General features: G+C 47.2%; 1 protein-coding gene across 1 annotated transcript in view; it reads left to right on the top strand.

Annotated features, from left to right (window-relative positions):
- Nucleotides 1–2,683: 2,683 nt before the first annotated feature.
- Nucleotides 2,684–27,041, top strand: part of LOC308263639 (collagen alpha-4(VI) chain-like) — a gene marked incomplete at both ends in the record, with an annotated part of 92,593 nt that continues 68,235 nt past the window's right edge. Inside the window, 5 exons of the mRNA XM_080696624.1 lie at nucleotides 2,684–2,747; nucleotides 4,891–5,022; nucleotides 16,463–17,065; nucleotides 19,410–19,997; nucleotides 21,332–21,937. Coding sequence (XP_080552750.1) covers nucleotides 2,684–2,747; nucleotides 4,891–5,022; nucleotides 16,463–17,065; nucleotides 19,410–19,997; nucleotides 21,332–21,937 — 1,993 coding nt within the window. The remainder of the gene's footprint in view (nucleotides 2,748–4,890; nucleotides 5,023–16,462; nucleotides 17,066–19,409; nucleotides 19,998–21,331; nucleotides 21,938–27,041) is intronic.

Genomic DNA, 27,041 nt, shown 5'->3' with positions numbered 1-27,041 from the left:
CTTGGTCATTCTTAAAAAGCCAGGCCCATACTCTCAGATCATAATGGGCTGGCTCAGAAAATTTCTGCGGTGATTAGAGCTTCACCTTTTGTCTGCCTCCAGGAAGATCCTCCCCCCAAAAAGTTATACCTTTTGTTAAAGAACCCCACATCCTTGACAGCCCCAGCTTGCTGTCTCTGCTCCCTAGGGGTCCTGTCCCAAAAGGAATTACCGTCTTTTGTGAACCAGAAAGCTTCAAAGAGAAGAGGCTGCCATTCCACGTGACCCTGGTCACCCCTTCTCTAGTAGGCTCTATAGGAAAGTACAGCTCTGAGGAGCTCAGGGCCATTTTGGGGGCAGCTCTGGGGTAGCTTTTGTCCCTCTCTCCCCATGGCTGCTCTCATGGTTTTGAAATGGCCTGTGTTCCCCTGAACATGTATCTTTTTACTTGCATTAAACCTCCGCCTTTATCTCTGACTGGTGCGTGTTGAAATTCTTGCCACCGAAGCCAAGAACCCACGGAAGTTACCGTGTTTTCCCACGACACTAGGAATTCTTGACTTTAGCACCAGGTCTCCTCTTTCCAGCCTCGGTATTTCTTCCCTATTTGAAGTGACGACTCCTTCTCTTGTGCAGACTTGTAGGCTTTGATGGGGCCTGAATCATATTAATTCCTTGGCTTACATCTCATCATCTCTGTCTATGTCCCTTCCTCCTCCCTGAGATCATCATTTCTTTATCCATTATTCTCTGCTCTCCCATCAGTGAAGATGAAGACGGAGACACTCTAATTTGAGGCACTTTTCAGATAAAAGAACAGAAAGAATAGAAAGGAATCAGAATGAGCAGATGCAATCAGTTACCAAAGAAAACGGCTGCTAATTGCTTATGTGTCCTTCGGGAAAATGGCATTACCATTTTGGAATTGAAAACAATTCGGACTTCGCTCCTGACTAAAGTGTGGCTGCCCAGTCTCCTGGTGCCTCCCTGCGCGCTTCTCATGGCAGTGACTAGCAGCCTCGGTTGAGACGTAGATGATCTGTGTCGCGCACACATTGGCTAGCCTTCTGATAATGACCACCGAGGGCGCACTTCCATCTAACAAAGCCAGGCTAAGCTGCTGACCCGGGGCACCTCCCGCCAGAGAGACCACGGGGCACCTGCCAGACAAAGGAAGACAGAGGTTTTGGGGGCTGGTGGTGAGGTCTAGGTAACAAAGCAGGGGTGTGTACAAAGGGAGGGATATCAGGCCTGTGCTGAGATGAAAACATAGGGTCCTGTTTCCTTGGAAACTAAGTTAAAATAAATGTGAAATGCCACGCGCAAAACCCTTATCTGAAGTTCCACACCTGGGGTGGAAATTGAAGATGTTTCTCTGTGTGAAAATGACTTAGACCCTCGAGTAAACACTGAGGTGTCTCATTCTCAGTAAACGTGATTTCTAACAGTGACGTTTCTGCCAATCTGTGATTTTAGAAAGTACATTTTCTCATGTCCTTTTGTTAATGAACAATAGCATTTTTTTTTTTTTTTTTTTTTTTACTGGGCATTGGAATTTAGGGACAGTCTATCTCTGAGCTACACCCCCAGCCCTTTTGAGACAGGGTCTCGCTAAGATGCTGAGGGCCTTGGTGTGTTGCTGAGGCTGGTCTGGAACCTGGGATTCTCCTATCTCAGCCTTCCAGGAATTGAGATTACAGGTATGTGTCACTACACCCGACTAACAAACACATTTTTAAAAATACCAGTTTCTTATGGGAGATCCCTCGCCCTCTTCTCACCAGCTGTGCGCCCGCTCTGGGTCTTCCTAAAAACAATGACTTTCAGAGTCCACGTCCAGAGGCAATGTCTGTGCACATCACATCGCGGCTACCAGAAGCTGGAGGAGGTCTTTTGGAGGTTAGGTATATCATGGAGTGGCTATTTGTTTCTCTATTCACAGTACAAATATTTTTAAGATCCTACTTTGTGCCAATCATTGTAAAGGAAATAGAACCTCTCTCTGTCTCTGTTTCTCTGTGTTACTAGGAATGGAACCCAGGGGATATTCTACCTTTGAGCTACACCCGCAACCCTATTTTCTCCTCCTCTTCCTCCTCCTCCTCCTCCTCCTCCTCCTCCTCCTCCTCCTCCTCCTCCTCCTCCTCCTCCTCCTCCTTCTTTGTGGTGCTGGGGATGGATCCCAGAAGCATTCTACCTCCAAGCTACACCCCCAGCCCTATTTTTTAGGCTTTTTATTTTTTTGAAACAGGGTCTCGCTGTTGTAAAGGGCCTTCCTTGCTGCTGCTAACAGGCTGCCTTTCTAGTGGCTGCTGATTTCAGGAAGCATCATTTGACCCCATTTCTGCAACTGCTTGAGCCAGAAAGTAAACAGCACAGCGTTGTAAGCGCGCCCTCCCCATCCCGAGGCGAGGTGATACAGAGGGCTATAACAGGGATGCAACAGAGGCCTGATGGCCGCCGACTCCCTCGCTCCCCGTCCATCCTCCGTCTCCCGCCTCCATGGGGACCGGATCGAGCTGAGCACAGGGATACCTAGCTGGAAAGCAAACTTCAGGCCCTCCTGGCAGTGGGGGGTGGCCAGGGACGAGCTGTAGGCGTGGGGCAACCTCCGCCCTACTTGCATAGAGGGGAGGAGGTCTCTGGCTCGGCTCTTCCATCCACCCTGGATACTTGCAGGAATGTCTGATGCCACGTGGTAAATATGGCGGGTTTGCATCACCCTGAGCCCTTGCACGGCCTCCCCCTGCTCACCTGGAATACCCACCGTAAACTGAGAAAGAAACGATTTTCTCTCTAAGCAGAGTAATCGTCATGTCACTTTATGGGTTTGTTTTTTTTTGTGGTACTGGGGATGGAACCCAGGGGCCTTCTCCCTCCAGGCTACACTCCCACACCTATTTTATATTTTATTTGGAAACAGGGTCTCTTACACCCGCTGAGGCAGGCTTTGAACCTTGCGCGATCCTCCTGTCTCCGCCTCCCAAGCGCGGGGATTACAAGCGTGCCCACCACGCCCGGCTATCATGTCTCTTTATGTATCTGCGTAACTCTTACCCTAACTTGTGCAAACTCACACGTAGGTATTTTTATATTCCTTTTGACTCCATCCTGATTGCTAATTAGTTTTTATTTTTTGTAGCACTGGGGATTGAACCCAGGGGTGTATTTTATTCTTTCTTTCTTTCTTTATTTTTTTGTCGGTCTGGGGATGGAACCCAGGGGCATTCGACCTCCGAGCTACACCCCCTGCCCTGTTTTTTATTCTTTATTTTTGAAACAGTGCCTCACTAAGTAGCCGAGGCTGTCCGCGAACTGTGATCCTCCAGTCTCAGCCTCCCAAATGCTGGGATTACAAGCATGCGCCACCACACCTGGCCTTATTCTTTATTTTGAAACAGGCTCTCACTAATTTGCAGAGGGCCTCACAAGTTGCTGAGGCTGGCCATGAACCTGTGATCCTCCTGTCTCAGCTTCCCCAAGTACTGGGATTACAAGCATGGGTCACCACACCCGGCTTAGTTTTGTTTTAGTATTGTTATTTTTCTTTTTTTTTGTGGTACTGGGGATTGAACTCAGAGGCACTGTACCACTGAGATACCCTCCACCCAGGTCTTTTTATTTAATTTTTTAAAAATTTGAAACAGGGTCTCACTAGGTTGCCCAGGCTGGCCTCAAATTTGTGATCCTTCTGTTTCAGCCTCCCAAGCATGGGTGTGCACAACCATGCCCAGCTCATGGGCTTGGTCAGAGCATTCAAGATGGATGCATTCTCTCTGAGCTATACCCTCTATTTTATTCTTTATTCTGAAACAGGCTTTCACCTTTCGTGGAGGGCCTCACAAGTTGCTGAGGCTGGCCTTCAACCTGTGGTCCTCCTGTCGCAGCCTCAGCACTTACTTACCTATGCAAATGCTACCCAGGCAGGGAGTGTTTGTCCTTGTTTAGTTCATGGATTTATCTCTTTAGCCATCCATCCATCCATCCACCCATCCGTCCATCCACCCATCCACCCATCCACCCGTCCATCCGTCCACCCGTCCATCCATCCATCCATCCATCCATCCATCCATCCATCCATCCACCCATCCACCCACCCACCCATCCACCCAACCATCCGTCCATCCATCCATCCATCCATCCATCCATCCATCCACCCATCCACCCATCCACCCATCCACCCATCCACCCATCCACCCACCCATCCACCCACCCACCCACCCACTCTCTCATTATATGTGGTGTGTGAGGACCCGATATGTGTAAGGCTCTCTTTGCTGTAGTAGGTCTGGGTTGGCAAGTGACTTTAAGATGAATCACACCTAAGATCTGCTCTCAAGATACTTATACTTTATTTTATTTTATTTTTGTAGTACTGGGGATGGAACCCAGGGGCATTTGACCTCTGAGCTACACTCCCTGTCCTATTTTTTATTCTTTATTTTTTGGTGGTACTGGAGTTCCTGGAAACCCTTCTACCTCCGGACTACACTCCCAGACACCTATTTTTATACTTTTTTATTTGGAAACAGGGTCTCTTAAGCCAGCATGGCTGGCTTCGATCCTCCTGTCTCCGCCTCCCAAGCACGGGGATTACAAGCGTGCGCCACCATGCCCGGCTTATACTTTATATGGAAAATAAAACATTGAAATAGGGACAATTGCAAAGACTTTTTTATTCCTGGGAATTTTAATTAACATAGAAAAGGCTGGGTTCATTGAGGTGACCTGATTATTACTATTTTTTCCCCCTTCGGAGAATGTTCTCCATGTTTTTGTGTTCATTGTAAGGATGAGTGTTTATGAGTCGAATAACCATCTTTCTTTCACGGCAATAAAACACGCATGAGTGCAAGCAGTGTGTCAGTCACCATAAACACAGCCATCTGCCTCCCCGCCCCACGGTCCCAGGAGAGTCTGAAACCCTGGCGGAGCTGGCTGTGCTTCTGCTGGAGACTTCCCGGGCTCTAGGAAATCCCCAGGGCTCCAGTGATGAGGATCACAAGGAGAAATTGAAAGGCCCAGCCGCAAAGGCTTTTCCAGGTAGGAGGAAGTTCCTTTTCTTCGGGACACTTTGATGGGTAGGTACTATCATTCATCCATTCATCGTACTGGGGGTGGAACCCAAGGGCATTCTACCTCCGAGCTATACCCCCAGCCCTATTTTATTTATTTTTAAATTATTTTTCTTTTTTTTTGTGGTACTGGGGGTGGAACCCAGGGGCATTCTACTCCGAGCTATACCCCCAGCCCTAGTTTTATTCTTTATTTTTATTTTTTATTTTTTGTGGTACTGGGGATGGAATCTAGGGGCATTCTACCTCCAAGCTATGCCCCCAGCCCTAGTTTTTATTCTTTGTTTTGAAACAGGGTCCCACCGTGTTGCAAAGGGCCTCACTAAGTAGCTGAGGCTGTCTGTGAACTGCGATCCTCCTGTCTCAGCCTCCTGAGTGCTGGGATAACCAGCCACCATGCCCGGATTTTATTTTATTTTTTATTTTGAAACACAGCTTCACTAGGCTGCTCAGAGTCTCCTTAAGTTGCAGAGACAGGTCTCAAACCTGCGAACCTCCTTTGTCCGTTTCTCAAGTACTGGGGTTACGGGTGCACACCGCCAAGCCTGGAGACTGCCAAGCCTGGAGACTGCGAACAGCTTTTATTTACTTATTTTTATTTTTTGTGGTACTGGGGATTGAACTCAGGGGCATTCTACCTCTGAGCTACACCTCCAGGCCTGTTTTTTATTTTGAAACAGGGTCTCAATATGTTGCAGAGGACCTTGAGGAACTGCTGAGGTTAGCTGCGAACCTGAGATCCTCCAGTCTCACCTCTCAGGCACTGGGATTCCAAGCGTATGCAGCCACGCCTGGCTTTGTGATCAGCTTTCACTGCATTTCAAGCTCAAGTGTAGATATGCGTCCACTTCTCCACAAATACTTTTTTTTTTTTTTGTGGGCCTGGGGGTGGAACCTAGGAGCATTCGACCTCCGAGCTACACCCCAACCCTATTTTTTATTCTTTGTTTTGAAACCAGGTCTCACTGAGTTGCAGAGGGCCTCGCTAAGTAACTGAGGCTGTCCGCGAACCACGATCCTCCAGGTCTCAGCCTCCCGAATGCTGGGATGACAAGCGTGCGCCACCACGCCCGGCTCCCAAATACTTTAACATGCATTTCATTTACTAGGGTTGAAGAAAATGGTTATTTTTATTTTTATGTTAATTTAAGAAGGGTTCACGTGAAGTTGATCAGAATTAGGTCTTAAGTATACTTTTTAGATCATTGGGGTGGATATGTCTACATGTAAATTCACTGAACAAGCGTGGGGTGGTAATTGCATGGGGTGACCTCTGTGGGAGGAAGGAATCGGACACAGGCTGAGAATTACTTCACGGGCACCACAGGAGAAAGTGGTAGCACCCATTTGTTCTGGTTTGTATTGGTCTTCGGAGGCTCAGGAGCAGGTCCATGAAATTAAAAATACAGAAGGACATTTAAAAAATTTCAGCCCTGAAAGCATTGCCCAATGACGTTTTTGGGGGTATTGGGGATTGAACCCAGGGGTATTCTACCTCTGGGCTATACCTCTAACCCTTTTATTTATTTATTTATTTATTTATTTATTTATTTATGTATTTATTTATTTACATTTATTTTGTTTTGAAACAGGGTCTCGCTAAGTTGTTGAGGGTCTCACTAAGTTGCTGAGGCTGGCCTTGAACCTGTAATCCTTTTGTCTCAGCCTCAAGTACTGGAATTATAGTCATACTTTACTGGCTGCCCCGTAGCCTCTGAAAGCAGTATGCCCTCACAGTTTCCAACATTCAGGAATGAGCTTTCTGGAAGGGTCTATGGAGGTATTAATTTTGCTACCGGCTAAGGGTAATGGAGCCCTGTCTGCATTCTGCAGAAACAGCAAATACGGTGCCCTAGGGGTCACGAAGAGGCGAAATGATGACTAATATCTGCCTGTCATTTTGGCCGTAAATATTCTGAGCCCTGAACAAGAGCACACAGGGAATCGTTTGCCCAAAACATTCCATGTTGTATGTTTCAACAATATTTACTACCTACATGGATGTTTGTGGCTGTTTTAGAAGATCCTCATTCTGGCCACATCCCTCCTGGCCCTCTTGGACATGGGTTGCAGTCACACGCGGACTCTGTTAGATTTCTCTGTGCTTTCTTTCTTTTTTTCATTTTTTTTTGGTATTGAAGATGGAACCCAGGGACATTCTACCTCTGAGTGACACCTTCGGCCCTATTTTATATTTTATTTTGGAACAAGGTCTCATTAAGTTACTGAGGGCCTTGCTAAGTTGTTGAGGCTGGCCTCAGACCTGGAGTCCTCCTGTCTCAGCCTCGTAGTCTCTGTGTAGTCTTTAACCAAGTCCCCTTAAAAAATCAGGCTAATTCTCTGGCTTAGTTCCATAAATCTGCCAGGTGTTTGGTTTTATGATGTTTGGTCTGGACATATTTACATATACATAGACATCACACGTGTGTGATGTGTGTGTGTGTGTGTGTGTGTGTGTGTGTGTGTGTGTGTGGTACTGGGGATTGAACCCAGGGGGGCTCTACCACTGAGCTACATTCCTTTTAGATTTTTTTTTTTTTGGTGGTACTGGGGTTCCTGGAAGCCCTTCTACCTCCGGGCTACACTCCCAGACCTATTTTTACATTTTATATTTGGAAACAGGGTCTCCTAAGTCAGCACACGCGGCTGGCTTCGAACCTGCGCGATCCTCCTGTCTCTGCCTCCCAAGCGCGGGGATTACAAGCGTGCGCCACCATGCCCGGCATCCTTTTAGATTTTGAAGCAGGATCTCACTAAGCTTTTGGGGGTTTCGCTAAGTTATTGAGGCTGACCTCGAATCCGTAGTACTTCTATCTCAGCCTCCCAATACTGGCATTTCAGGTCGCACCACTGTGCCTGCTGGGTATGGGGTCTTCTTGGTTTTCTATAGATAGTATCATGCCGTCTGCAAGTAGAAAGCTGACTTTTGACAGGTTGTCTGGCGAACACTCAAGTTTAAGAGCCACTAACACAGAGCGTGGTGGCACACGCTTGTAATCCCAGTACTTGGGAGGCTGAGACAGGAGGATCGCAGGTTCGAGACCAGCCTCAGCAAGTACTGAGACTCTCAGCTACCTAGTGAGACCCTGTTTCTAAAACAACAACAGCAGTGACAGCAAATGGGTTTACTGGAGAAACACTGGCCTGATCCTTTGGGGGGAAGTTTGTACAATAGGAGTCGACTGAGTAGGTCTCTCAAACCAGGACTAAACTTCCAGAAGCATCACTAAACTCTGGAAGGCAAGATGACTTGTTCTAGTCCGTAGGGGAAGTGATTGTGTCAACACCGGAACCAAAGCCTGTGAGATTTCTTTGAAGTCAAGGGTTCTCTAAGCTTGTTTCTGGTGTGTGTGTGTGTGTGTGTGTGTGTGTGTGTGTGTGTGTGTGTGTAAGTAATAACATAGATCATCTCATGCCTTTGAATTTTTTTTTTTTGAGGTACTAGGGATGGAACCCAGGGGCATTCTACCTCTGGGCGACACCCCAGCCCTATTTTGTGTTCTTTATTTTGAAACAGGGTCTCACTGAGTTGCAGAGGGCCTCACTAAGTAGCTGAGGCTGTCCGCGAACCATGATCCTCTTGTCTCAGCCTCCCGATGCTGGGATGACAAGCGTGCGCCACCATGCCCGGCTCTTTGAATAATTCTTAAGGAGTAAATTAAATATAAACAATGGAGATGTACCCACAGGGATGCAGGATGACTATATCTAACAGTTTCTGGAAAGAGGAACGCAGTTGCTGGGTGTCTGGTATTTTGGGGCATGCTGATGATAATTTCCAGGCACGATTCCATCGAAAGGTCCCAGACTAAAAAGTCGAGATTTTAGCCGGGCGCAGTGGGCACGCTTGTCATCCCCGCGCTTGGGAGGCAGAGACAGGAGGATTGCGCGGGTTCGAAGCCAGCCGCGCGCGCTGACTTAGGAGACCCTGTTTCCAAATAAAAATGTAAAAATAGGTCTGGGAGTGTAGCCCGGAGGTAGAAGGGCTTCCAGGAACCCCAGTACCACCAAAAAAAAAAAAAAAAAAAAAAAAAAGTCGAGATTTTTTGCTTAAGCTCTTTGGTATGTTGAGTGTTCACCAGATATTTTTATCGTTTCTGGTCTGTAAAATTTATCTCCCCAAATATATAGTTCATTTCTCCACGCGTAAGGGGAAGGTTTGCCATTTCATGCTCTGTGGCTCCTAACAGTGTCTGGATACAAAGCGGCGTTCTTTGAAGATCGAACTTAAGTCTTGAAGCTTACATTTTTTTTCTTACTCCAGGGTAAATTTGGGTCTTCACTTGACATCAGGTGGGCTCAAGAGTTGGATGACGGTCTAGATTTGAAGAGTTTTCCCCGAAGTGTTTGCAGCAGATGTTTGACGGGATCCGTGGTTAGTTCACCTGGGCCCGGGGGCTGGTCGGTGTAGCTCTGGTATACTAACTACTTAACTAACGGCCTTCATTTTTTTATGTGTGATACTGGGATTGAACTCGAGGGTATTCTGCTTCTGAGCTACACCCCCAGCCCTATTTTATATTTTATTTTATAACAGGGTCTCACTACATTGCTGAAGACCTCACCAAGTTGCTGAGGTTGGCCTCAAACCTGTGATTCTCCTCTCTCAGCCTCCCAAAGTTCTGAGATTTCAGGTGTGTGCCACCACAGCCAGTTCTACTTAACCTTCTTGTTTCTGATTTCTTGAGTAGAATAAGGCCCCTTCTGCTGGCTTCTCTGAGATTTGTGGTAAGAAATATGGAGACATTAGCAGAATAACTTATAAGGCAGAAATCAAGTGAAAAATATGTCAAAGGGATGAATTAAACCAAATAATATAAGTTAACTTACACAAACGAAATAACTTCTCTATTAATACAGAGGCAAGTAGCCCTTCCTCTACCTCTATAGACTCTGAGTTCCAAATCAGGGGACATTCTTCTAAAATTTTACATATTAAAATTCCAAAACTAATTTTATTTAGCCAAAACTCCAAGATAATTTTTAAATTTATTTTTGATACTCAGACTTGAACACAGGGACAATTCTCCCTCTGAGGCCTTGCTAAGTAGCTGAGGCTGTCCTTGAACCGTGATCCTCCGGTCTCGGCCTCCAGAATGCTGGGAATTCCGGTGTGCATGACCACACCTGACTTGGTCTTATTTTTAGATTCAAGTGCTCTCTCAGAGTGAGCGGGTGGAAATGGGATGGTGGGGAGACTGTTTTTCGGGATGCTTGGGAAATGTCTCGAGTTTAGGGGAGGGAGTCCTGTTCTGCTCCTCCTGGGAGCACGGAAGACGCCTTCAGGCCAGGCTGACTTGGTCAGGCAGCTGCGCCTCGGTGACACTGGGATATTTCTTCATGCTACAAATGTTTATTGGGTCATCAAACTCTTGTATAAAATCCAAATGAAACCACCCAGACTTGTTTATGTTCCACCAAATTAATTCAGCGTGTAAAACAGAAGTTCTCCTCCATGCCCAGGGTGTTTTCTCCTTTTATAGGCACTGTCTGGACAGCTTTCAACAGGGAAGTCGCAGGCCTACACACACTTCAGCTGCTTACAGAATTCTCCCCGAGTCAGAGCCGCAGGGTCCTTCTCCTCCAACAATTGAAATATTGTGGCAACACCTCCTCCTCCTCCTCCTCCTCCTCCTCCTCCTCCTCCTCCTCCTCCTCTTCCTTCTTTTCTCTCTCTCTTCTCTCTTCTCTCTCTCTCTCTCTCTCTCTCTCTCTCTCTCTCTCTCTCTCTCTCTCTCTCTCTCTCTCTCTCTCTCCAGGGGCATTCAATCTGGAGCTACAGCCCCATCCCTTTTTATTTTTTATTTTGAAACAGCGTCTCTCTAAGTTGCTGAGGCGCACCGGGAGCCTGTGATCCTCCCGTCTCAGTCTCAAGTTCTGAGATAAAAGGCGTGTGCTACTATGCCTGGCTGGCATTTCCTTCTTTATTTTGATCAAACTTCTGTTGGTTTGGGGAAAAACACAATTGTCTTAATTAAAAAATAACATATTGAGGTATAAATTACATGCAGTATGTTGCGCTCATTTTAAGTGTGTCAAGGCATTTTTTTTTCAATACTGGGGATTGAACCCAGGGTTATTCTACCTTCAAGATACATCCCCAGCACAATTTCTTACTTTTTATTTTTGAAACAGGGTCTTACTAAATTGAGGAGAGCCTCACTAAGTACCAGAGGCTGGCCACAAACCTGCGATCCTCTTGTTTCAGTCTCCCAAGCATTGGGATTACAAGCGTGTGCCCCCACGCCTGGTGGAGGGCATCATTTTTAATGACGAACTTTCTTTTTCTCTCTAGGGTCCTGTCCAGAATGGAGATTTGGAAGTTGTTTTGGGCGACTATCTCCCTTGCAGCTAGTGTTGGATTCACCAGGGCACAGAGGATTGGTAAGGCATGGGATTCTTTTAGCCAAAATGATTACCTTGCCAGCAACCTAGTGGTCATGACAACTCTAACGGAGTACTGTAGGAGCTTTGTAATTAGCAAAAGGGAACTGATTCATTGAAGAAGAAATTTCCAGAATCTGGGAGCTTTTAGCAAATGACGGACACTTATTCTTTCAACCCTTAATCCCAAAAGACAAAAAATAGCTATTAAAAGTAACACTTCTGGATGTATTACCATACTCTCAAATGCTCTTGTAAAAGGGTCCGGGGTGCTCCAAAGGGCAGTTATCATCCCGAGAGGAATAGTGTCACCAAATGAGGGCGACAACTGTGAAATTTTTCTGCAGTTATTTGAACGGATTGTTAGGACTTTTAAAGATGAAGGGCGTATCAAGAGAGGATTGGGGGAGGAGGCAGGAAGAGAAGACTGAGTAGCTTGAAGTACCACTGAGACACCACTGCAGTTTTAATATTCAAACACAACGATACAGCCAGGTGTGGTGGCGCACGCTTGTAATCCCAGCACTGGGGAGGCTGAGACAGGAGGATCACAGTTCATGGGTAGCCTCAGCTACTTAGGCCCTTTGCAACTCAGTGAGGCCTGGTTTCAAAATAAAGAATAAAAAATAGGGGTGGGGTGACTGGGCGTGGTGGCGCACGCTTGTAATCCCCACGCTTGGGAGGCGGAGACAGGAGGATCGTGTAGGTACGAAGCCAGCCGCGCTGGCTTAAGAGACCCTGTTTCCAAATAAAACCTATAAAATAGGTCTGGGTGTGTAGCCCGGAGGTAGACGGGCTTCCAGGAACCCCAGTACCACACACACACACACACACAAAAAAAAACAACGAAAGAAAGAAAAATAGGGCTGGGGTGTAGCTTGGAGGTAGAATGCCCTGGTTCCATCCCCTGTACCACAAAACAACAACAACAACAACAACAACAACAACAACAACAACAACAACATCCAATGACACAGGCTGTTATTTGTTGGGGTAAAACATGAAGCTGCCCACATTTTCCCTTGGCGCTGGCTTCCTCCCTGGGAGCTGAATCAGGGACAGTCCATCTTAGGATGTTTCAAACATCTTCTAAAACCCACAAAGAACTGGTGGAGAGGTTACAAGAGTGGAAATGTATGACGATCTAGTACATCTAGGGAGTTACACATGATGGAGCCAAAATTTGCCTGAAAAATACTCCACAGCTGGGAGCATCCTTCTGCTATGAGGGAAGACCAGAGAAACACTTTGTGGTTTGCGTGGTCCCAGCAGGCCTCCCTGAGACAGCCGCTGAATCCTCTCTCCCCTGTAAGATGGGCCTTGAGCTGGAGAGTCAGCAGGAAGCGAAGTCTAAAGGACCTGAAATCCCATCACTGTCTGCCTTTTCTGTAGACCCCACATGGCTTTAGGAGCGAGGCTAGGCAAACTTTCGCAAGGGAGGACCCGGGACTCTGGAAATGACGAGGAGTTTGTGTCTCTTGATTATGCAAGGTCTCCAACTCTTCTGTGTCCAAGCTTTCACTTCTTCCCTTCCTTCCTTCCTTCCTTCCTTCCTTCCTTCCTTCCTTCCGTACTGGGGATAGAACCCAGGGGCATTCTACCTTTGAGCTATGCCCCCAGCCCTATTTTCTATTCTTCATTTTGAAACAGGGTCTCACTGAGTTGTTAAGGGCCTTACTAAGCAGTAGCCGAGGCTGGCTGTGAACTGTGATCCTCCTGTCTCAGTCTCCCAAGTGCTGGGATTACCATGTGCCAGCTCTTCCTTACTTTTCTGATACATGGATATTTATTTATTTATTTATTTATTTATTTATTTTTGTTGTATGCATGGTACTGCAGATTGAACCCAGGGGGCACTCTGTCACAGCCCCTTGAACTACAATCCCAGCCCTTTTAGTTTATTTATTTATTTATTTATTTTTGGTGGTACTGGGGGGTGGAACCCAGAGACTTTCTACCTCCGGGATATACTCCCAGACCTTTTTTATATTTTATTTGGAAACAGGGTCTCACTAAGTTGCTGAAAGCCTCACTAAGTAGCTGAGGCTGGTTTCGAACCCATGCGATCCTCCTGTCTCAGCCTCCCAAGGGCGGGGATTACAAGCGTGCGCCACCATGCCCGGCTTAGTTTATTTATTTTTAATTAATTTTTGTGGTACTGGCATATAGAACCCAGGGGCATTTTACCTCTGAGCAACACCCCCAGCCCTATTTTATTTTTCATTTTTAAGCAGGATCTCACAGAGTTGCTGAGGGCCTCACTAAATTACTGAGGCTGACTTTTAACCTGCAATTCTCTTGTCTTAGACTCCTAAGAACTGAGATTACAGGCATGTGTCACTGTAAGACCAGTCAGTGACCCTACCAAAAACCACCAGGAGCCGATTCCGATGCAAAGCACACGAGGGTCTTTATTCAAGCTCGAGCTTGGGCTCCTGTCATGCACCAGCACAGTGGTTATGAAGAGAAAGCCCCGTGCTCCCCAAGAACAAAGCTTTTATCCTTTAGAAAGGTAGCCCAGCCCATCTTTTCACTGATTGGTTAATTTGAAACAAAAGCCTGTTGTAAACCCGCTCCCCCCATAGGTTTAACTTTCGCGCTTCAGGTAAGGGTCATCACCAGGGAAGTATTGGCCATATAAGGTGACCTTTAAGCTGATTGGCCTGGCCCACAGCGCTTTATCTCAAGAATGTTCTGAATTGAGTGGGGGTCTCTTACTCCGGTTGGAGTGACCTCGCCCGGATATCTGCGAATTCCAGACGACCCAGATGTACTGGACACCGATCGATGAATCGGCTGTTGCTGGGGGAAGATCAGTTTAGCACAGCTAATGGTTTTTCCAGGAACTGGGGCAATGGCTTATGGGGGAATAGAAACTTGACTTTTAAGGAAACAGAAACTTAGGCCTATTCTACTTAAAGCTTTTTTTTTTTTTTTTTTTTTTTTGGTGGTACTGGGGTTCCTGGAAGCCCTTCTACCTCTGGGCTACACTCCCAGACCTATTTTTACATTTTTTATTTGGAAACAGGGTCTTCTAAGCCAGCACGCGCGGCTGGCTTCGAACCTGCGCGATCCTCCTGTCTCTGCCTCCCAAGCGCGGGGATTACAAGCGTGCGCCACCACGCCCGGCCTACTTAAAGCTTTAACTGGAGTCTGTCATGGCATCATTTTAGTCCTTCGCCACCAGGCCTGGCTTCTTTTTATTTTATTTCTTTTTAATTTTTTTGCAGCATGGGGGATGGAATCCAGGGCATTCTACCTCTGAGCTATACCCCCAGCCCTATTTTTTATTCCTTATTTTGAAACAGGGTCTCACAGAGTTGCAAAGGGCCTCACTAAGTAGCTGAGGCTGTCCTTGAACTGCGATCCTCTTGTCTCAGCCTCCCGAATGCTGGGATTACAACTGTGCACCACCACGCCCAGCTTTTTATTTTTTTATTTTGAAGCAAGATCTCACAAAAGTTGCCCAGCCTGGCCCAGAACTTGCAATCCTTCGGCCTCAGCCTCCCTACTAGCTGGGATTTCAGTAATGTACCAGTGCTCTGGGCTCGAAAGAGGGGTTTTAATTTTAACTTTGATGGTTGTTCAGCATATGAATTGTTTTTCAGGAGAGCTGGGTTTGCTGATGTACTTTTCACATCCTTTTATTATAAATAATAATAATAGTCTTATTATTATATATTTATTATTATTCAGATTATTTGTTTATTTATGGTCCTGGGGATTGAACCAGGGGCATTCCACCCTTGAGTTCCATCCCCAGACCCATTTTATATTTTATCATTTAGGTCTCACTAGGTTGATGAGTCTTACTACTTTTTGAGGCTGTCCTCGAACCTGCGATCCTCCTGTCTTAGCCTCTGGAATGCTGGGATTACAAGTGTGTGCCACCACGCCTGGCTTCCTTTTCTTTTTATTTTCCTTCTCTGTGAGTTGAGCGAGATTTCTAATTCCATACTTGGGTCGTTGTAATATAGTGACCATTAGCTACAAGTGGCTATTTAAATTTAAAATAAGTTACAATTTGGTAAAATACAAAATGCAGTTTCTTGGCCATTCCTCCACTTACGTGCTCAGTGGGCACGAGTGCCTAGTGGCTACGGCATCATCTGACATAGCATCGTAGGGTCATTCCCAGCTTTAAAGTCCTGATTCCTTTATCCATTTTCATTAATGCTTGAGTTCCACCCTTCTAAGTGCTGTCTTCTCCCCCTCCTTCCTTCCTTTTCTCCCAGTCAGTCACAGATGGGAGCAGTCAGCCACAGTGCTGGGAGCTGCCGGGAACAAGTGTGCCCGCCACTACGGGGGACCTGGGCAGGGGCAGTGGCTCCTCTACTGATGGGAGCCTGGGCTCTTTGATTAAGTGCAAGGCATGTGCAGAGAGCCAGGGCAGGGCGTCCAAGGGAAGGGTCAAATGTCTGTCAGAAAGAACAGAGGGAGCCGGGCTTGGTGTTGCACACTTGTAATCTTGGAGTACTTGGTGCATGCAGTACTTGGGAGGCTGAGACAGGAGGATTGCCTCAGCAGTGAGACCCTGTTTCCAAATAAAATATAAAACAGGGCTGGGGGTGTAGCCTGGAGATAGAAGGCCCCAGGGTTTCATCCCCAGTATCACACACACACAAAATAAAAGCCGGCCGGCCATGGTGGTGCATGCTGGTAACCCCAGTGCTTGGGAGGCTGAGACAGGAGGGTCGCACTGGTTCGAAGCCAGCCTCAGCTACTTAGTGAGGCTCTCAGCAACTTAGTGAGACCTGTTTCCAAATAAAGTATAAAATAGGTTAGAGGTAGAAAAGCCCCTGGGTTCCACAAAAAAAAAAAAAAAAAAAAAAAGAAAAAAGAATGAAGGGTCTCGAGGGTGGATAGCAGCCGCAGCCACGGAGAAGATGGAGGGTCCGGGGCTGTGAGCGTGGTGGCTCCGTCAGGCCCGCGGGTGTGGGTGAGGGCACGGGGAGGGAGCTGGCTTCCCAGCCAGCAGCCGCCAATCTCCCAGTGTTTCGTCTTGAAGCACCTCTTTTTCTCAGTGTGCAGGGCGGCCTCTGCGGGAGATGTGGTGTTTCTGGTGGACACCAGCCTGAACCCCCAGAATGCCCGCAGCGTGAGGGACTTCTTGTACACGCTGGTCAGCGGCTTCAATGTCAGCAGAGAGGCCATCCGCGTGGGTCTGGCCCGGTATGGCGACGTGCCCCGCTCGGAGTTCCTGCTGTCCACCTACCACCGCAGAGCTGACGTGCTGAAGCATATCCAGCGGCTTCAGTTTAAGCCTGGGGGCCGCAAGACGGGCCTGGGCCTGCAGTTCATTCTAGAACAACACTTCCAGGAAGGAGCGGGGAGCCGGGCCAGCCGGGGGGTGCCTCAGATGGCCGTGGTGGTCAGCAGCGGCCCGGCCGAGGACGGTGTCCGGGAGCCCGCAGAGGCACTCAGAAGGGCAGGCATCCTTCTTCACGCCGTCGGCGTCCGGAATGCAGTGCGGACGGAGCTCCGGGAGATTGCCGGCAGCCCCGAGGAGACCTTCACCTCCTTCGCCCCCAGCTTCTCGGACCTGGGCAGTCTTGCACAGAAGCTGCGGCTGGAGCTGTGCGACGCTCTGGCAAAGGCAGCTCGGCCTGCTGACCTCGTGTCTCCAGGTATGGAGACCGCTCCCTCCTGTCTCATGTGCGTGTCCCCAAATCCAAGGGTCCTCTCTTGCTCATCGCTCCTATCCTCCTGTTCGTCTCCCATGTGTCTGCGTGTTTACTTTGGACATTGCGGCTTCGCTGAGGCATCTGTACTGTATGCAGCTCTTGAACAGTGGCCAAAGACCCAGCAATCCTGTAGGCCTCGTCCTGGTTCTGTTGACTGAGACACCAGTATATTAATGTGTTAATGTAGTGTCATGTAAGTCCAGTTTGGAGGCAGAGCTATTTGTTTCTAGAATGAATATCATTATTCTTAAATTCTCCAAGTGATACCCTCAGTCCTATTTTTCTTCTTTATTTTGAAACAGGGTCTCACTGAGTTGCAAAGGGCCTCACTGAGTAGCAGAGGCTGTCCGCGAACCGCGATCCTCCTGTCTCAGCCTCCCGAATGCTGGGATCACAAGCGTGCGCCACCACGCCCAGCTCTGATTTTACTTTTTTTTTTTAAACTGGTAAACAGGGTCTTGCTAAGTTGCTGAGAGCTTTGCTTAGTTGCCGAGGCTGGCCTGGAACCTGCGATCCTCCTGTCTTAGCCTCCTGAGTACTAGGATTACAGGCGTGCACCACCATACCTGACTTCTCCATACCTGAGTTCTCCACTACCTATCACGGCACCTCGCACAAGCCGCTTGACCTCTCTGTATCTAAATTTTCTTCCTAGGACGATAGCATCTGCCTCTGTGAGTTGTCAAAAGCATTAAACGAAATGAGCACGGCCAGTGCTCAGCAAGGGGCGGAGGCAGCCGGAGTGACCGTAAGCACTGGTCATGGCTACCTGTTGTTACTTGTGTTGAGGATGCACCGCCATTAACTTAGTGCTTTTATTGGGGTGGGGGTATAAGCTGGTGAATTTTTTATAAGTGAATTACTAAGCTCCATAATGAAGCTCACAACTCTGAGCAGAGAAGGAGAAGATTGCTGTGAGCGCCATCACAAGAGGATAGAGCCTGCCTGATGTACTCAATTCATTGTTTTGGTATTTCTTAACAGAGCAGGGGAATTGGAAGAAATGCTGAAACTTTTGACCCATCGAGGCTGTACTAGGTGGTAACTGCATTTGTGTGGCCAAATACATATGATATGTCTTATTTTTACGTGGCACTTCAGGGCTTACAAAGAGGGTTTCAGTACTTAGGTAGGAGTCATAAGTACCATTGCTTGGTGCTCTGTAGCTTTCAGAACTTGTTTACATGGCTCATCTGGCATATCCATCTTCTCAACATTGTTAGATATGCGGGGTAATTAGCATTATTTGCATATTTCAGATGACGATCCAGAGGCCAAACGTACCACAAGCGCACGGCAGGGCTAGTGTCTGAATCCCAGGTCCCTCGGAGCAGCCCTGCTGCACCAGGGCAGGAGTATTATGTTGTGTTCCCCGAAGCGGAGCCTGAGACCAGGATTTGGATACATGTGATCCGTTAAGGAAGGGCTCCTGGGGGCGGTCAGTAAGGATGTGGGGTGCACAGGAAAGAAAGGAGAGGAGAGTAGGGAAGGGTCTGATCTCAGGCAAAAGGTCCACAGAGGGTAGTTTCAGCCCGATCCTACAGAGGAACTAGTAATACACATTATGTTTCAGAGATGTCTTGACTCTGAATCAGAGATAGGCAAAGCAAAGGTCTGGGCTTCTATATTTATATATTTTTATTCATCTTTTATTTGTAAGCAAAGCAGCTCCATAGCTGGCGGGAAGTCTTAGGAAAAGCAGGGCACAGACATGGTAGAAAGGAACCCAAGGGCCCTGGGCAGAGTGCTGGTACTGTCAGCTCCAGAAGCTCATGGCTTCCCCCCAAGCCCCAGGAGAGTACAAGGGCTCCGGTAAGGATTTCAGTGCCATAGAGAAGGACGTGAAGTCTCAAAGAGGCGTGTAATAAGTAGATGGCGGCGCGCCTTGGTGGCGGAGCTGCAGTGAGATGAGTCAAGGAACGCGGCTTTTACACTCCTAGAGATGAGGTTTTTGGAAAGAGGCTGGCGGTTTATCCCGACGAGAGAGGACGCCCCCTTTTTCAGCGTGATGCACAATTTCCACACGTGTTTTCATTCCTTCTAAGATTCAGTGCATTGCCCAAGTGCACTCGATACTTCGAGGTATCAGCAGAGCAGGTCTGAAGCCCTGAAGGCAGCGCGAGGGAGGGAAGGCCGTCACTTCTCTTGTGCTGTCATGGGGTGAGGGTGGGGTCTGAGGACCCTCGGTGCTGCCCCTTCCTTTTGGTACACATTCAGCGCTGTTGATGCTGGGCATTTTGAGTGAAGACCCGGTGAGCCTGCTCCTCTTCCTCTTTCTCTCTTGCAGCTTGCAGGGAGGCAGCCCCGGCAGACATTGTGTTCCTAGTAGACAGCTCCACTAGCATCGGGCCCCAGAACTTCCAGAAAGTGAAGAACTTCTTGTACGCCATCATCTTGGGGCTTGACATCAGCAGTGACCGGGTCCAAGTTGGCCTCGTCCAATACAATGACAACATCTACCCAGCGTTTCAGCTGAACCAGTACCCTCTGAAGAGCGTGGTCCTGGAGCACATCCAGAACCTCCCCTACCGCATGGGAGGCACGAATACAGGGAGCGCCCTGGAGTTTATCAGGACCAACTACTTGACAGAGACGGGTGGCAGCCGCGCCAAGGACAGGGTTCCTCAGATCATTATCCTGGTGACAGATGGTGAGTCCAACGACGAGGTCCAAGATGCAGCTGACCGGTTGAAAGAAGATGGAGTCGTTGTGTTCGTGGTAGGGGTCAATGTTCAAGATGTCCAGGAACTGCAAAAAATAGCCAGCGACCCATTCGAGAAGTTTTTCTTCAACACAGAAAGCTTCAACATCCTGCAGGATTTCTCGGGAAGTCTTCTTCATACTCTCTGCTCAGCAGTGGAGGGAAAAATCAAAGGTAAGAAGCTGTGTCAAAACCCACTGTTCGGCTGGGCGTGGTGGCGCACGCTTGTAATCCCGACGCTTGGGAGGCAGAGACAGGAGGATCGTGCAGGTTTGAAGCCAGCCGCGCGCGCTGGCTTAGGAGACCCTGTTTCCAAATAAAAATGTAAAAATAGGTCTGGGAATGTAGCCCGGAGGTAGAAGGGTTTCCAGGAACCCCAGTACCACCAAAAAACCCCCCAAAAAACAAAAAACCCCACTGCTCCATCTACACACCGAGGACCATATAAAGCAGCACACTCTGGGTGTAGTGGGCGGGTGGGGGGACAGGAGAAGGCATGTCTGTTACCGTGGAAGCCTGAGGAGTCTTCCTAGAGGAAGGGGTGTTTGACTTAGGCTTGAAGGATGGATGGAGCTCTTATGGGTAGAAAAGAAGGGAAGGAACATTATACTGTGCAGAAATAGCATGGGTTGGATGTGGTGGCCCATGCCTACAGTCGTGGTACTTGGGAGGCTGAGACAGAAGGATCACAGGTTGGAGGCCAGTGTCAGCGATTTAGTGAGACCTTGTTTTAAAATGAAAAAATAGCCGGGCATGGTGACTCACGCTTGTAATCCCTGCACTTGGGAGGCAGAGACAGGAGGATCACGCAGGTTTGAAGCCAGCCGTGCTGGCTTAAGAGACCCTGTTTCCAAAGAAAATATAAAATAGGTCTTGGAGTGTAGCCCAGAGGTAGAAGGGCTTCCAGGAACCCCAGTACCACCACCAAAAAAAAAAAAAAAAAATAGGGCTAAGGGTATAGCTCAGAGGTAGAATGTCCCTGAGTTCAATCCTCAGGAACACACACACACACGCACACACACACACACACACCAACAACAACAACAACTTGGGTTTTAAAGTCTATATGACCTGTTTTTAAATCTCTCACTGACCACACTTTAGGTATGTGAGCATTGATACACTTCTCTTCGGCCTCTTCTTTGTGCAATGAGGATAATAATACTTGCCTAGAAAACTACTTTCCAGGGGTTAAGTGGGATAAAGTGTATAAAAGCTGTAGCATAGAGTGACTACTTAGCAGGGAGCTCTTGCTCCCCCATTAGTACTCCAAGGTACTAATAAAGCAGATAAGACCATAACGGCTGCAGGCCAGAGGAGAAGTGAGCCTCAGGACAAGAGTCCTGCACAGAGCAGGGAAAGTGCAGAATGTGCGGCACTGTGTCAGTACAACCGCTCCCTCGCTCCTCGCCCCCTCAAACCATCCTTGCATTCAGTTTTCTTAGGAGCTCAATTTGAGTTACCGTCTCTTCTTGCTTTTCTGCTCCCTCTTCTTCCTTTGCTTCCAGAATTTGCCAGAGCCTATGCAGACGTGGTCTTTCTCGTGGACACCTCCCAGGGGACATCCCAGGCCAGTTTTCAGTGGACACAGCGTTTCCTCTCCAGAGTGGTGGGCATGCTGGAGGTTGGGAGGGACAGGTACCAGGTGGGGCTGGCTCAGTATGGGGATCAAGGTCACACTGAGTTTTTGCTCAATACCTACAAGACGCAGAATGAGATGGTGACCCACATCCGTGAGCATTTTGTGGCTCGAGGCGGCTCCCGGAGGACAGGCAAAGCTCTGCGGTACCTTCATCGGACCTTCTTCCAGGAGGCAGCGGGAAGCCGGCTTCTGCAAGGCGTCCCCCAGTACATCGTGGTCATCACCTCGGGCAAATCTGAAGATGAGGTCTGGGATGTTGCACAGATACTGAGGGAGAAAGGCTTGAAGGTCGTGTCTGTGGGCGTGCAGGACTTCGATAGGAGAGAACTGGAGGGGGCCGGGCTCCCAGCCCTTGTATATGACACGCCGGGAGAAGACGGAGTCAGACAGGTGATACAGGATTTGAGGAGGCTGATCCAAGGAACCGGACAGCCAGAGTTCAGCACAGAGGCAGCTAAGGAGGCCACTGTAGGTAAGGCTGGTGCACGAGCCACTGGGAAGTCTCAGCATAAGAGGATAGGAGAGCGGGGGCTATTTTGAATTCCTGAGTACTGAGTACTGAGTACATCTGTGGGTAGGAAGGAGGAGGAGACCAGAGATGCTTCAAGGCCACTCCTTGTATTCATTAACTATGCTCACCATAGTGATGCTGCCTAACAGGTCATTTGAAAGGTCAGTGACTGGAAAGAATTATTCTTGAAGACCCAGGTCAGCTGATGTTGGTCGGGCCCAGCTGGCTAGCTTTGCTGATCTTACCAGCTGGGCTGATTCGCAGGTCTGGGGTTTGGTTGATCTAAGTTTGGCTCTGTTCCTGAGTTCCTCTTCATCCTCCTGGGGTCACAAGGCCAGTCTGAGTATGTCCCTCTCATGGTAACTTTGAGGTACAAGAGAGAAACCCAACCACATAAGTGCTTTGAAGACCCCGCGGCATCTGAGCAAGTCATATGACTATGTCCACATCAGTGGAGTGGGGAAAGATATTCCTACCATGGAAGTGAGGGATCAGGAGTGAGTATTTCTGAACAGTAATCCAAGGTACCAGATATCTCTTCCAGGAGAAAGAGCCTGTGCCCAGAGATGAAATGAAGTCTTCCCTCTGGTGGACATTCAGGTGCTCAAAGGAGATGCTATGGGAATTTTAGGCGGGATTTTCCTGTACATTTCATAATGTACGGAATTTTTTTTTTTTTTTTTTTGGTATTGGGGTTCCTGGAAGCCCTTCTACCTCTGGGCTACACTCCCAGACCTATTTTTAATATATTTTTTATTTGGAAACAGGGTCTCTCTCTCTCTCTCTCTCTCTCTCTCTCTCTTTTTTGGTGGTACTGGGGTTCCTGGAAGCCCTTCTACCTCTGGGCTACACTCCCGCGGGCTACACTCCCAGACCTATTTTTTAACATTTTTATGTGGAAACAGGGTCTCTTAAGCCAGCGAGGCTGGCTCTGAACCAGCGCGATCCTCCTGTCTCTGCCTCCCAAACGCGGGGATTACAAGCATGCGCCACCACGTCCGGCCATAATGTACAGATTTTAATATTCCCGATTTCTGCTGGCTGCACCTCTGAATAATTATGCAATCCAAAATACCTTCGTATATTTCTAAAATATTCCCCGAGGATGGGTACTCTGTTGATTGGGAACCACTGAGCCTTATATCTTCTGATACATCTTTTAAACATTCTTTTCACAGCCAGACGTGGTGGCACACACTTGCAATCCCAGTACTTGGGAGGCTGAGACAGGAGGATCACAGGTTTGCAGCCAGCCTCATTTAGTGAGATTCTGTTTCAAAATAAAGAATAAAAAAATAGGGCTGGGGGTATAGCTCAGAGGTAGAGTGCCTCTGGGTCTAATCCCCAGTAACACACACACACACACACACACACACACACACACACTATTCTGAACTACTCATAATTTGCCATATATATTTGTCTGACATATTTCCACTTCTGTGTCTACCCTTGAGCACTGCACTGCCCTCCTGGAATGCTTTGACCTTTCAGTTCTTTTTTTTTTTTTTTTTTACTTGTTACTTTTATTTTATTTTATTTTTATTTTTTATTGGTGCAATGTATTCATACATCATAATGGTATAAAGAAAATACTTTTGTAGACATACATGCACACATCGCCCAGTTAGCCCCTACCCGATCCCCACCCCATTCCCTCCCCATTCCTCCTTCCCATGCTTGGCTTAGTGGTTGGCATCTAGTTTTATAGCAATTTATTCAATATTAATGATGATAATCTCACAAACAGTTTCATTTGTCTGATACCAAGCTTTTGATGACTAAAAGATAACAGTTCAATATTTCTTTTTGCTTTCTTTATTACCAGAGAATATTTTTTTATTTTCTTTTTTTTAGGTGAAGCTATCATACATTTATTTATTTATTTTTCAGAAAAAATATATCCTGATATGGAATATGGACTCTAGACACCCAAAACAATCTCAAAGAAGAACAAAGCTAAAAGATGTATATTTTCTGATTTCAAACCATATAAAGCTACAATAATTGAAACAGTGTAGTACTGTTCCAGAGACAGATATATAAACCATTGGAGTTAAATAAAAGCCTAGAGATAAATTCTTCCATATATTGTCAAGTTATTTTTGACAAGGTTTCCACGAACATTTGGTGGAGGAAATAATAATCTTTTAACTAAATATTGTTGAAAAATAATAACTACATGAAAAATAATAAAATTGGACCCTTACCTAACATATTTACAAATATTAACTCAAAATAGATAAAAGACCTAAGTATAAATCTTAATACTATAAACTTTTAGAAGAAAATCTGGGTCATAAAACCTCACAACATTGAAATTGGCAGTGATTTCTTAGATATGATTTCAATGGTGCAGGCAACAAAAGGGTAAATAAACTCCCTAAAAAATAAAAAAATATTGTATATCCAAAGACAATGTAGACAGAGTTAAAAGTTACTGATAGAATGGGATAAAATATTTCTAAATGCTATATCTGAAGGTATATTAATATTCCAACTAGAAATCCTAAAAATTAGCAACAATAAAAGCAAACAATACAATTTAGAGATAGGTAAAAGACTAACATAAATAATGAATCTCCACAGATAACCAATCTTAGTTGACTGTTGGATGGAAAATCTTGTTTCTCTGGTTCTGGTGTGTGTTACCTAATTCTTCTTTGTAGTTAATCTCTTTGAGTATTTTCTCTAGCGCTGGTTTTGAAGACATAAATTCCTTCAGTTTCTGTTTGTCGTGGAAGCTTCTTATTTTTCCATCTAATTTGATAGAAAGTTTTGCTGGATAGGAAATTTTTGGCTGGAATTTGTTTTCTTTCAGAGTTTGGAATATGTTACTCCAAGCCCTTCTGGCTCTCATGACTTGGTTTGGGAAGTCTGGAGTGATTCTCATTGGTTTGCCTCTGAATGTCACTTGGCCCTTTGTTTTTGTTGCCTTTAAGATTCTCTCCTTGGCTTCCACATTGGTCATTTTGACAATTATGTGGCGTGGGGATCCTCTTATCTGATCTTCTCTAATGGGAGTTCTTTAAGTTTCCTGAACCTGTGTATCGACCTCTTGCTCTATGTTTGGAAAATTTTCTGCTATCATTTCCTTGAAAAGATTGTTAATCCCTTTGGTTTCACCTTCTTTTCTCTCCTCTATTCCAATTATTCTTAGGTTAGCTCTCTTAAAATGGGCCCATATTTCTTCGATGTCAGATTCCTGCTGTCGGATTTTTTTTTCTAAATTAGAAACTATGCGTTCGTTTTTTGAATGATCATCTTCTAGGAGCGAGATTCTATTCTCCATGTGGTCTAATCGGTTGTTTGTATTTTGAATTGAGGCCTTTACTTCATTAATTGCATCCTTTATCTCTCTTTGGCTCTCTCTGAATTCTTTTCGAAACACCTGTATTATTTCTACAGTTATTTTCCTGATTTGATCTTCTAGAAATCTCTGAATTTCTGTTTTATTGGGTTCTGATGTTGTGGGGTTGTGGGCATTCATTGCTCCATTGTTATTCCTCTTTCCCATGATTTCGGAAGTTTGTGCCTTCTCTGGGTTCTTCCCTGGGTCACTACGACTTCACTTAAGGTGCTCTGGATCTCGAGTCTGTGGTATCTCAGTTCCCACTACTCCTTTACTGGGTTGTATCACAGAGTCTCAGACCCTGGGAGTCAATCGAGGCTGCTTTAGACCATGGGGGGTGCCAGGTTGGGCGTTCTCCTATGGTGTAATATCTCTGCCACCACCACTCCCCCACTGGGTCAAGTCCCTGGGAGTGCAGTACTGGGATTTCTCCTCTAGGGGCCCCAATTTGACTCACTGTTGAGTGTGCAGATGGAGCTGTCGTGGACTCGGTGAATTCGCTGCTGCTGCCGCCGGTAGCAATATGGTGCCGCTGTTGCGCCCTCGGCCGTGAGGCTGGTGTATTTCTCTTCTGTTTTTGAACTCCACTCTGGGTCCCTGCAGGGTGCTCTGAGCCCAGCCCCTGGGAGCTTTAGATGCTCCCTGAGCCGAGAGATCTGCCAAATCCCACCCGGCTGTTCCGCAGCGGCTCACCTCGGCTAGCTGTCCGCCGCTCCTCTCTGGAGCTTGGTGGGCTGTTGAGTGTGTTGGTCTGGTGCCGTCCGGTGAATTCACTGCTGCCGCCAGCAGTAAGGCGCTGCTGCCGCGTTCTCGGGCGTGAGGCCGGCGTATCTCCTCTCTGGTTTCTGAGCTCGTTATGAGTTCCCTTCCTCTCTGGAGCCTGGTGCTGCAAGGGAAAATGACGCCCGCCACTTCACGCCGCAGCTCCGGCTGCGGCACTGCGGTCTGGTTTCTGGTGTCTCGTTTTTCCAGCCCTCTTTTTCTCTGTTCTTTAAAATTACATTTTTTGTTTCTCTGCTGATGGTGTTTTCTGGCTATGAAAGGCGCTGATTTTGTGGTAATAGAGATTGGTTGTTAGCGGGGCTCGCAAGCCCTGTTTTGCTCCGTCGCCATCTTCCTGGAAGTCGACCTTTCAGTTCTTAATGAATGTGACCTGGCTCTTCTTTCTTGAAACTGTCATTGCTTTGCCCAGACCTCTCAACATCTGGAACTTGGGGGCCTTGCAGTTTTATGGGCAGAAAAGACAAACACATCTACATCCAGTCGCGTACCGAGGAACTAAGATGCACTGTGTGGACACCGCAGGACGTAGAATAGGACAGGCGGGCACAGTGGAGAGCGCACTGGGCAGGCGCGGGCCGGCCCTCTGTATTGGGTGTTACCTTAATGGACAAGGGAAAGGGAGGAGGGCACTCTTGGCAAAGGGCAGAGCCAGGCAAGTGTTCCACGCTCCCGATGGTGTGTGCAAGTGGGAATAGTCTGAATAAATGTGAAAGAAAGTGAAAAAGATTGGGATTGGGGGAGGCATTAGAAGTTGCGAAGGACGAGGTTGGATTGGGCAGGGAGGACCCTCAGGACAGGGCTCCAGGACACTAATAGTAATGGGAGGCTTTTCAGCAGGAAAAAGAACCGGATCAGAGAGGGCCAAAGAGAGACTGCAGCGGAAAGGCTGGATTCTAGGTGGAACCTCTGAGCCAGAGGGCTGGCTGTCAC

This window comes from Muscardinus avellanarius (genome assembly GCF_963383645.1).
Source record: "Muscardinus avellanarius genome assembly, chromosome: 5".
NCBI lineage: Eukaryota > Metazoa > Chordata > Mammalia > Rodentia > Gliridae > Muscardinus > Muscardinus avellanarius.
The sequence above is the reverse complement of the archived record's forward strand: the minus strand, read 5'-3'. Positions and strand labels throughout refer to the sequence as shown.